The sequence below is a fragment of the Triticum urartu genome, chromosome 6A (assembly GCF_056163025.1).
Source record: "Triticum urartu cultivar PI428250 chromosome 6A, HENAU_Tu73, whole genome shotgun sequence".
NCBI classification, from domain to species: Eukaryota; Viridiplantae; Streptophyta; class Magnoliopsida; order Poales; family Poaceae; genus Triticum; species Triticum urartu.
In genome coordinates, this window is record NC_141878.1 from 79,019,026 (window position 1) to 79,030,868 (window position 11,843).

General features: G+C 44.8%; 1 protein-coding gene across 1 annotated transcript; it reads left to right on the top strand.

The window, feature by feature from the left end:
* The first annotated feature begins 8,696 nt into the window (after positions 1-8,696).
* LOC125512608 (uncharacterized) lies at positions 8,697-11,661 on the top strand. Its single transcript, XM_048677704.2, has 3 exons — positions 8,697-8,852; positions 10,382-10,796; positions 11,217-11,661. The coding sequence occupies exons 2-3, from the start codon at positions 10,401-10,403 to the stop codon at positions 11,289-11,291; spliced, it is 471 nt and encodes a 156-aa protein (XP_048533661.1). The 5' UTR covers positions 8,697-8,852; positions 10,382-10,400; the 3' UTR covers positions 11,292-11,661.
* The last annotated feature ends 182 nt before the right edge of the window (positions 11,662-11,843 follow it).

Here is an 11,843-nt window from a genome sequence, read left to right on the forward strand (position 1 = left end):
ATCAATATCACTACTGGAGAAGTTGTTGCAAGGATGACACTAAATGCAATAAAAATATAGGTATGAAAAACATGGTCAAAGTGAACTTGCCTGGTAAGTTGATGAAGATATTATAACGCTCTCGGAATAAAGGCTTGGTAGAACTATTCGTCACTCCGTTGGAAATCTATTACCAAACATAACATTCATATAAGCAAACATACTAGCAAGCAATTCTAACACTCATAATAAAATCAACAAATAAAAAAATGCAAATCAAAGGGACACCAAATAAAAACTAAGGAAAACTACACCACAAAACTACTAAAGGAAACTGTAAGACATAACACAAAACAGTTTTGTCCTAAGTAAAAACTTAACAACAATTAAAACACTAAACAAATAAGTTAACAGAAGAAAACTAAAATTTAAAACAACTAAGTTAACAGAAAGTATTTTTCATAAAAAATTATTTGCAAAAGGAAACAAATAAAAAGCTTTTATGAAACACTAACTATGACCTAAACAAGTTTTCATACAAAACTGAATAAAATAAATTTTTAAAATAAAAAAATAAACATTTTTCTTTGGTTGACTAACAGAAACAAAACTAAACTTTTCAAGAGTGACAAAAAGAAATAATTTAAAACTAATAAAAACAATAAAGAAAAGACTAAAACAAAACTATAACTAAAACAATACTGTTTTGCTAAAAACTTAATTTCAAATAAACTAAAAATAAGTCACTACATTACTCTGGATAGACAAATCAATAACAAAACCGTAGCAAAAAGAATCAACCAAAAATATTTTATAAAACTCAAGATACGGCCAAATTAGTGATTTGAACAAATTTCATCAAACTCAAAATTTAAACTACTCAAACTTTATATCTAAGGACACAAACAGAAACTTCAAGAAATTTTGAATCTAATTCAAAAAGAATCACTCAATTTGGATAAAGACACTAAAAGATATAAGCAATCTAAAATTGAAACTATTTCTATTTTTTAAACAGAAACGAAAATAAACTAAAAAAACTAGCAGGTACTACGCTTCGGGCTGCTATTGGGCCTAAGCAGTGGGCGATCCAACGCTAAACCACGCTCGGGCGATATATAACTAAACCGTTAACACGCGTGCGAATAAAGGAAAACCAGTGAACCGGTTTAGATATAAACCGAACTAACCGTAAATAAACCGCACTAAAATCCGATCTAATAAAATAAAACCTAACCATACAGAGATCTAATCTAAGCCATTGAAAAAGGATCGGAGGGAGGAGAAGCTCACCGCGGCGGTGATGAACTCCGGCAAGGTGCTCCGGCTTCGGTGGTCGACGGGGACGGTGCTCCGGTCGTCGGTGAGCTCGGTGAACTCATTGGGAGGATGCAGCGGACGAAGGCGATCACGGTTGTGGCCTCGGTGGAGCTCGGGGATGTCGGAGGAGGACGGCGGCGAGCTCGGGGCGGCGGATGGCGTCGGTGATCAACGGCGATGGCGATTCGGTGGTTTTGAGGCTCAGGCGAGTGGTTGGGAAGGTGTAGTCGATGGAGGGGATCACGATGGTGGTGGCGGCAGGTCTCGGGGAGGTCGGAGGCGGGCTCTAGGGCATCAATGGTGCGGCAGCGGTGCTCGGCTCCGACGAGAGATTACGGGCGAGGCAAAGGGTTTCGGCGAGGGGAAAGGATGGGAACGGGTCGAGGGGAGGAGTATATATAGGGGAAGAGACTTGGAGCAGGGGGCGGATCGGAAGATCGCGATCCCGAGAAGTTCGGGATTCCGGCAGCGGCGATGCCCTGCGTGGCTTGCGGGAGGAGGAAGAAGGGTGCGGGCGGGGCGATCGGGCAGTGGGACGCAGCGGTCAGCGGCACAGGGCGAGCGAGGAGGGACCGGGCGACCGACGCGAAGGTGCTCCGGGCGTGCGAGTGGCTGCTGGGCCAGCCTGGCGCGTAGATGGGCCGAGGGAGAGCGAGAGAGAGAAAGTTAGGTGGGCCTTTGGTCCGTTGGCTTTGGCTATTTTTTTTATAAAGCACAGACAAGAAAACTAAATAAAGGAAAAACAATAATACTTTTATATAGACATATTATATATCAAAATGTTCAGCAAGAGAAATCCTAAAAGTTGAACTATTTCTAAACTCCAAATAAAATCAACAAGAATTAAAATAAGGCAAATAGTGCTACTGTTGCAATAAAACACAATAAAAAACATTTTTTAAATATCAAAATTATTTCAAATCTAACTTTCTCCATTTTTCTAATGTAGGGAATCATTTTACCCTATTTTCCATATAGTTTAATTTTGGAGAAAAATAATTTGAAATAAAACCAAATAACTCCAAATGGTTTTGAATTTAAAATTCAAACCATCTTCAAACTTCCAACTCATATTTCATATACTTGGAAGAAGTCATGTTTTCTTCACTCAAGGTTATTGTGATGAAATGAATTTGAATTTCATTGAGATCAAATGCAAGGATGAAAGTTTGGGAAGTCATTTCATTCCCTCTCATTTAACTTTCAAAAAATCCAAATTTCACTCAATCAATCACTCATCAATCAATCAAACAATCATATATTTTAATTATTATAACTTTCCAAAATTTTGAATTTTGGGATGTTACAGGACCTCAAAGAGTGCCCCAAAGTTTCTATCGGAGAATCACGACGAAAACGTGTGCCAACCCCTATGCATAGGTTCCCAATGTCACGAAACCCGCAAGTTGGTCACCAAAACATACATCAAGTGGCACGTGGTACCCCATTGTCACCACAGATACGCACGGCAAGACATACATCAAGTGTTCTCAAGTCTTTAAAGACTCAATCCGATAAGATAACCTCAAAGGGGAAACTCAATCCATTACAAGAGAGAAGAGGGGGAGGAGAAACATAAGATCCAACTATAATAGCAAAGCTCGCGATACATCAAGATCGTGCCAAATCAAGAACACGAGAGAGAGAGAGAGATCAAACACATAGCTACTGGTACATACCCACAACCCCGAGGGAGAACTACTCCCTCCTCGTCATGGAGAGCACCGGGATGATGAAGATGGCCACCGGAGAAGGATTGCCCCCTCCGGCAGGGTGCCGGAACGGGTCTAGATTGGTTTTCGGTGGCTACGTAGGCTTCTGGCGGCGGAACTCCCGATCTATGTTGCCTTCTGGAAGTTTTAGGGTATATGGAGATATATAGGCAGAAGAAGCACGTCAGGGGAGCCACGGGGGCCCCACGAGGCAGGGGGCGCCCCCCCACCCTTGTGGGCAGCTCCCATATCTTCTGATGTGGGGTCCAAGTCCATCAGGTGTGTTTCCTTCCAAAAATAACTTCTCAAGTTGATTTCGTTCTGTTTCGACTCTGTCTGATATTCCTTTTCTTCAAAACACTGAAATAGGCATAAAACAGCAAATCTAGGCTGGGCCTCCGGTTAATAGGTTAGTCCCAAAAATAATATAAAAGTGGATAATAAAGCCCAATATTGCCCAAAATAGTAGATAATATAGCATGGAGCAATAAAAAATTATAGATACGTTGGAGACGTATCAGGGAATAAAAGAAAAAAAAGAATAAAAAGAAATAAAGAGATCATATTGATTTTATGGAGAGTAATGACTTCACATATAAAGATTATGATGAATAAAAGTTGTTGAGAGCTGACAAACATAGTTTTGGTCATCGTTGCAATTAATAAGAAGTAATAAAGAAAGAGAGGTTTTCACATATAAATATACTATCTTGGACATCTTTTATGATTGTGAGCGCTCATTAAAATATGACATGCTAAAAAGTTGATGTTGGACAAGGAAGACAACGTGATGGGTTATGTTTTATTATATCCGAAATAAATTATATTGTCATGGATCATCCAACACGTAGAGCTTGCCTTTCCCCCTCATGCTAGCCAAATTCTTTGCACCAAGTAGAGATACTACTTGTGCTTCCAAATATCCTTAAACCCAGTTTTGCCATGAGAGTCCACCATATCTACCTATGGATTGAGTAAGATCCTTCAAGTAAGTTATCATTGTTGCAAGCAATAAAATTTTCTCTCTAAATATGTATGATCTATTAGTGTGAAGAAAATAAGCTTTATACGAGCTTGTGATATGGAAGAAATAAAAGCGACAGACTGCATAAGAAAGGTCCCTATCACAAGTGGCAATATAAATTGACGTTCTTTTGAATTAAGATTTTTTGCATCCAACCATAAAAGCACATGATAACCCCTGCTTCCCTCTGCGAAGGGCCTATCTTTTAATTTTGTCTTATACATTATATAAGAGCCATGGTGATCTTCACCTTTCCTTTTTACACTTTATCTTTTGGCAAGCACTATTTTTGCAAAGATCCTTTGGATGTGGCTTTTCATAAAGCATTATTGTTGACGTTACCCTTGAGGTAAAAGGTTAGGAGGCAAAACTATAAGCCCCTATTTTTCTCTGTGTCCGATTAAAACTTCATACCCATAAGTATAGCGTGAGTGTTAGCAATTGTGAAAGACTAAATGATAGTTGAGTATGTGGACTTGCTGAAAAGCTCTTACATTGACTCTTTCCGATGTTATGATAAATTGCAATTGCTTCAATGACTGAGATTATAGTTTGCTAGTTTTTCAATGAAGTTTCTGATTCATACTTGACATTGTGAATAGATTGTTACTTTAGCATAAGAAATCATATGACTATATATATATATGTTGCTATTCTAAGAATGATCATGATGCCCTCATGTCCGTATTTTATTTTATCGACACCTCTATCTCTAAACATGTGGACATATTTTTCGATATCGGCTTCCGCTTGAGGACAAGCGAGGTCTAAGCTTGGGGAGTTTGATACATCCATTTTGCATCATGCTTTTATATCGATATTTATTGCATTTATGGGCTGTTATTACACATTATGTCACAATACTTATGTCGTTTCTCTCTTATTTTACAAGGTTTACATGAAGAGGGAGAATGCCGACAGCTGGAATTCTGAGCTGGAAAAGGAGCAAATATTAGAGACCTATTCTGCACAACTCCAAAAGTCCTGAAAATCCACGAAAGTCAATTTTGGAATATATATAAAATATTGGGCGAAGGAAGCACCAGAGGGGGGCCACCCACTGTCCAGGAGGGTGGAGGGCGCGCCCTACCCCCTGGTCGCGCCCCCTGCCTCGTGGGCCACCTGAAAGCCCCCCGATGCCCATCTTCTGGTATAAGGTGTCTTTTTCCATGGAAAAATTAGAAGGAAGCTTTCGGTACAAAGGGCCGCCGTCTCGAGGTGGAACCTTGGAGGAACCAATCTAGGGCTCCGGCGGAGCTGTTCTGCCGGGGAAACATCCCTCCGGGGGGGATCGTCACCATCATCATCACCATCGATCCTCTCATCGGGAGGTGGTCAATCTCCATCAACATCTTCACCAGCACCATCTCCTCTCAAACCCTAGTTCATCTCTTGTATCCGATCTTTGTCTCAAAACCTCATATTGGTACGTGTGTGTTGCTAGTAGTGTTGATTACTCCTTGTAGTTGATGTTAGTTGGTTTATTTGGTGGAAGATTATATGTTCAGATCCTTTATGCACATTAATACCCCTATGATTATGAACATGAATATGATTTGTGAGTAGTTACGTTTGTTCCTGAGGACATGGGAGAAGTCTTGTTATAAGTAGTCATGTGAATTTGGTATTCGTTCGATATTTTGATGAGATGTATGTTGTCTTTCCTCTAGTGGTGTTATGTGAACGTCGACTACATGACACTTCACCATTGTTTGGGCCTAGGGGAAGGCATTGAGAAGTAATAAGTAGATGATGGCTTGCTAGAGTGACACAAGCTTAAACCCTAGTTTATGTGTTGCTTTGTAAGGGGCTGATTTGGATCCATATGTTTCATGATATGGTTAGGTTTATCTTAATTCTTATTTCGTAGTTGCGGATGCTTGTGAGGGGGGTTAATCATAAGTGACATAATGTGTAATAACAGCCCATAATGCAATAAATATCGATATAAAAGCATGATACAAAATGGACGTATCACCATAGTATGCTCTAACTTCTTTCGCAGAAGATTGGACGCTGATCTAATGGAATAGTGGACTAATCTGCGTGATCAGGTTCGCGGTACGCACCTGTCGGATGCCCCTGATTCGGTGTATTGGAGACTAAACAAATCGGGCAAATACACTACTAAGTCCATGTATAAGTGGCTCGAAAAACCCCTTAGTGGGTGCAACTTTAGGTGGATTTGGAGAGCTAAAATTCCCCTTATAATCCAAATCTTCCTTTGGCAACTCTCGCAAGATGCAATTCTGACTAGGCAAGTGATGCGGCAACGTAAGTGGCCTGGGAACCCGGTGTGCTCCTTCTGCCAACAAATTGAAACTTCCCAGCATTTGTTCTTTGGCTGCCCTGTTGCCAGAGTTGTTTGGCGATCTATTGGGGTGACTCTTGGGACTGACCTTTGTCCCAGAAACTGCTGGCAGTTTTTTGTGTGGTGCTACTCCTTCCTACCCAGATATGAATCATTCTATATTGTGGCTTTGGGTGCGGTTACTTGGTCTATCTGGCTGGCACGGAATAGTGCTACCTTTGAGAAGAAGATGATTAAATCTCCTTTCGAGATTGTCTTTACGGTGGTCTCTTTTCTTCTATATTGGGCAGGTCTTCAGGTTGGATACGATGTCAAGCAACTTCGAGCAGGGGCGGAGATGATTCGCGGTGGGACTCTGATGCTGATGAGGGCATGTGATACAACTATCAAGATTGGAGGCTGAAGCTGATCTTCCCCAGCGCCCATGTTCCTGTTGTTTCTTTTGCCGGTCCGACTGAAGATGCCTGCCGAGTGAGCTACGCGTCCTTGTTACTTGTCATCCTTAAAACTTTGTGGCTTTTGGCTATCTTTTGTAATAGGGCTAGCTCAATGGTGCTGCTAGGTTTTCGCCCCACAGCGCTCGTTTCGATGGCGGGCGAGTGCGGTGGGTTTCCTAGTAGTGCGTTGGACTCGCTCTCCCCTTCTCCCTATTCTTAGACTCCTATCTGTTTTCAGACTATTGTATTTCCGTTCTAAGTAATGGAAAGGGGGTTAGCCCGGTTCAAAAAAAAGTCAATCAAATGAACAAGATAAGGATCTGAAGATATCATCACCGTCGGATTTTGCAGAAATATCATCACATCACCATAATCATGTGGTAAATATCAGAGCATCTATAGCCGGACGTCTCGTACCCTTCTCAAACGTCTGGGTGGCCCACCCGATTGACCCAGACGGACGCCTCAAATGGGTCTCAAATGCCTGGGCTAGGTGACACCCTTCATATCCAGCCCGAAAATGGGGCGGATATGGGGGCGTTTGGGCGCACCCGGGCACGCCAGCCACGTCGGATCCGGCCCATACTGGCCCACCCGACCCCACATATATTCCTCCTCATCCTATCTTCAAACCAAACCCTAGCCACTTCACTTGACTACCCTCCACTCCCCTCCGCCATCCGAGCTCACCTTCACGCGGTTCCCAACCTTCTCCGGCATGGCAGGCAACGGATTTGACTCCGACCAGTCCGGATCAATCGACTCGGGTGTCATTCCGTGCGGGTTGGAGGAGGCAATGGCGGTTCGCATTGCACTCTGCCGCTCCCGGTAGGACAGCTCCCAGGCGACGGACGGATCTGTCGCCGCGACTCCATTGCGTCGGCTGAATGTGCGCACGAGTCCTTTGGAGCTGGATCCACGCGGCCCCGGCAGCCGGAACCCCTATTCTTCCCCATCGCCGGTCAGATAGACTATGAGTCCCACGAAAAACAGGCATACCGTCGTGGGAAGGAGAGGATAAGGGCCGTCGAGGCCAGTATCGCGGCGGAAATGGCGGCGGCTGATGCGGCAGCGAGGGCGGTTGCAGAGGAGGAAGCCATCCGCGCCCGCATTGTGAAGAAACGGCACTGGAGGAACACGCGCGCCCCTCGGCCCGAGAGCATAATCGGGCGGTCCGTGCTATGGCCGGACTGCCGCCGAAGGAGGAGAAGGCGGCCAGTGACGGCGAGGACAGCTCCGACGACGAGCAGATTCGGCTCGATCTGTGCTGCGTCTTCGCCCGGTACTTCCGTGCGAAGGACGACAGGGGTGTCAGGAAGGGCAAGAGCAGCCGTGGATGAACTTCATCATAGCCAAACATGGCAAATTTTGGTAGTCCGATGGCATGTTTAGTCAGTAGTGATGGAGTAACCGGATGATGTGTGTGCATCGACGTCGTTGCATGGTTTGTATGAATTTGAGATATGATAATTGAGATGATCGGATGTGAATTACATTATTTGAGATTTGTCCGGTCAGCGTCCGCAAGGCGTTTGAGTGGCCAGATTTGTCCATCACGACTATATATATATATATATATATATATGCTCTCACCAAGAAAAAACATGCGGTAAATATCAGAACCTGGTACCAGTAGAACGAGGGGCACGTGAATGTTGCTTGTGCGTGCCAGTACTCATTCACTCAGCAAACACGCATGATGCGCACCCCTCTTTCCGCCCCAAAGCGAAAACGCGCTGCCATTCCCAGAAAAAGCCACCCCCCAATTAATAGCGGAAGGGGAGGAAACCCCTGCCCACGCCATCTCCGCCGTCCATCCACGAACAGCACCGGCATCCGACGGCCCGCTTACCCCCACCACGTCGCGCGGGGCCCACCCCCACCCCCACCCTCCTCCTCCTGGCTTCCCCCCGTCACCTTCTTTCCTTCCCCCCTCCTTTATTACCCCCGCCCCCTGGCTCCAGCCCGACGGAAGCAAGCGCGACGCCGACGACGACGAACGAGGACCGACGCGCGACCGACCTAGGGTTTCGCGCATTCCCCCGCCCCGCTCCCCCGTCGGCGTCGAGGTACGGCCGCCCCCTCCCGCCCCGGTAGCCCCTCTCGCCGTGTTGCCTCCCGTTCGATTCGCGATCCCGGCGAGGTCGGGCAATCTCGCCGCGCGCCGCGGCGGTAGCTTAGGTTGCTTCGTCGCGCTCGAATTCTTTCCTGCTGTTGCGGGGGTGTTTGGGATGCTTCGGTGGGGTTCGTGGTTCCCGATTCGGTGCGAGACCCAGGGATCATGGAATCGCTCGCTTGTGCTGGAGTTTTTCCCCCCGGAAGCGGGGGATCGGGAACTCGAGATTGGTTTTCGGGGAGCTTGCGCTTCGTGGTAGCTTGCTCTGGTCTCAGTAGTCGATTGCTTAGTCATTACCACCTGGGCGTACTTCCCGGCGACCCAGTCTTGCTGAAATGGAGGGCGAGGTGGGTTGAATGGCATCACGAAGTAGATTCGATTCCCCGCCGTGTTCTATTTTCCTTCAGTATGTACGGGTCTAAGAGTAGCTTCATCCTTGTGATAGAGTCTTGCTGTGAGATTAATGGTTGCTCTTGTTCCTTGAGAATGTGGTATAATAAGGTTGTAGCTTCCTGGTTAAAATTCGGGTGCCTGCATTGGAGCTTGTAGACAGTAGGCTGATGAAATCTTATTTGTTTGGGGTTCAGCTAGTACGATTTTCTGCCATGCTATTCCTGCTCTGCTTTTATTAGGTAGTTATCCTGTAACTGTTGATAATTTCTTTCGTGTATCCAAGGGATGTCAGTTACTCTGTTATGCCGAACTAATATGTGGAATCAATTTTATCAAGTGCAAATTGCATTCCCTTGCTGTATTTCTTTTCTTAAAAAAGACTTAACGTCCAGTTGCTGTTAGCTAGGTTCTTGTTGCTCGGTCCATAAATAGAATTGCGCGCCCATGGCACGAAACCCCTAAGTTTGCTGTCCCATAAGTAAGTAGGTTCTGATCTAGAAGTGTGTGCGCGTCTTTGATTGATGCATACCCTACCTATGATGTGATACATTTTTCGCACCCAATGTACTCTGTAGTGTATTCTGGCAAACTATTATATGTTGATATTTTGAATTCTGAGGGTCGTAACTCACACGAAGAATTGACAGCTTACGCTGATGGAATAATGTGGAGATGGATCTCATCTATTTTTTCCTGAATAATGCATACCATTTTGCACTCATCAAAGTGTCTGATCATCTTTGATTGATGTATATTCTACCTAAGATGTGATACATTTTCCACGCATACTGTACTCTGTACTGTATTGTGGCAAGCTACTATATGTTGATATTATCAATTCTGAGGATTATAACTCACATGAAGAATCGCCAGCTTACGCTGATGAATAATGTGGAGATGGATTTCATCTAAGTTTCTCTGAATACGCATTCCCTTTTGCACTCATTGAAGTGTTTTTAAATCAGAGCGAACGAGTTACGTTCTCGACATAATTTGATATGCATGCAAAGTGTAGTAATATGATGACTGATGAGTCACGAGTTCATGGCTGTTTGCACAATACTTATGTTTCCTTGATTGTTTTGATAGGTCTGCTGAATCTCGAGCAATGGAGCGGTCTTTTCAGTTGAATCCGCATGCCACTCCTTTCGTGCCTGCCTCCAACAAGTCTCTGTTTGCGGAAAGCTTGAAAGGAAAGAAGGACCCCGAGAAGCAAGTAGATGAGACTGAAAAGAATGAGACCGCTGACAAGTCTGCTGGGTATCAACTCCCAGAGTCCCTTTCTTTTGATGACTATGCTGAAAGCCTAGGAAAGATCAACATCTCTACTGAGTCATCATCAAAAGGAGAAGCTGCTGAGGCAAGTCACGCGGGTAATCATCATCTCGCCGTGGTGGAATCTCTCTCGCTGATGTTCCCAGATGTGTCTGCTGACTTCATTCTTGAAGCACTGAAGGCCAATGAATTCGACGCAGTACTCACCATTGATATGCTTTCCGATCTGGTACGCGAAATTCTCGTATCCAGTACACTGATTATTTTTATGGTGTCCTGATGCATTAGATTCTGTGCCTAGTTTTCTGTGCAAGCCTGGTAGCCGAATCAAACACCATGTCTTATTTTATTTTTCTCTAGCCAAAGCACAGCCATTGCCATCTGTAGACAGCATTAGCTGAAACCATTTCTCATTGCTAATGATCTTCCATGCTGAACTCCCTTCGGTGCGAAGCTGATGACAATGTTATGGTGTCCTGATGCATTAGATTCTTTACCTGGTCTTATGTGCAAACCTTGTAGCTGAAGCAACATCATGTTTTTATCCTATAGCAGAACATAGCCATTGCCATCTATAAAGTGTAAACATCATTAGTTGAAACCATTTCTCATTGCTAACGACCGTTCCTTGTCAAACTCTCTGTTTCAGTGCGAAGCTGATGATAATGGCCACTCTGCCGAAGTATCAGAAAAGCCGCAGCACCATGGCCCTTCATCCACATAGGCGGCATGAGAGGTCTCCAGCTACATCTGGTCCAAGCCAACCCTTCTCCACCGTCATCAAGACCCGATGTAGCGGAGTACAATTTCTTGATTCTGCGAAGAATTCGCCCCGAAGTGTTCCATTCGTCGTGCCAAAAGCAACAAGTACTATGTGTTTGGGGTTTTAAATTCCGGGTGGGATAGCTGGTCTGTTTGTTGGAGTCTGCCTCATCGTGATGCCTGGTTGCAAGTTGTACAGCTCTTTTGGCGTAGCCGTTTAGACTCCGGAATTCGACAAACCCTGTGCCGCGGGCTGCGCTTGTTTCATGAACCTATGCATTGCCGTGTTCTCCCGCGTTCCGAGCGGGGAGGGAGACAGATCATTCGCCTTATTTTGGTTGTGTGGTGCGGGTTTACATGGGTGCGAAGGTTTCCGATTTCAGTTGGTTGTGCTTTGCAGAAACGGAGGCGCCTTTGCGTGATTTGACTGAATGTCATATTGAGGATTCTAGTGCAAGATTAGTGGCAATTGTCTTCTACTGATATGCCTTGATATGAGTTCGGCTGCTGCAGC

Coding starts and splice junctions, on each gene's coding strand:
- LOC125512608 (XM_048677704.2), top strand. CDS start 10,401: ATGGAGCGGTCTTTTCAGTTGAATCCGCATGCCACTCCTTTCGTGCCT. Junction 10,797..11,216: donor TTGATATGCTTTCCGATCTG/GTACGCGAAATT, acceptor TCTCTGTTTCAG/TGCGAAGCTGATGATAATGG.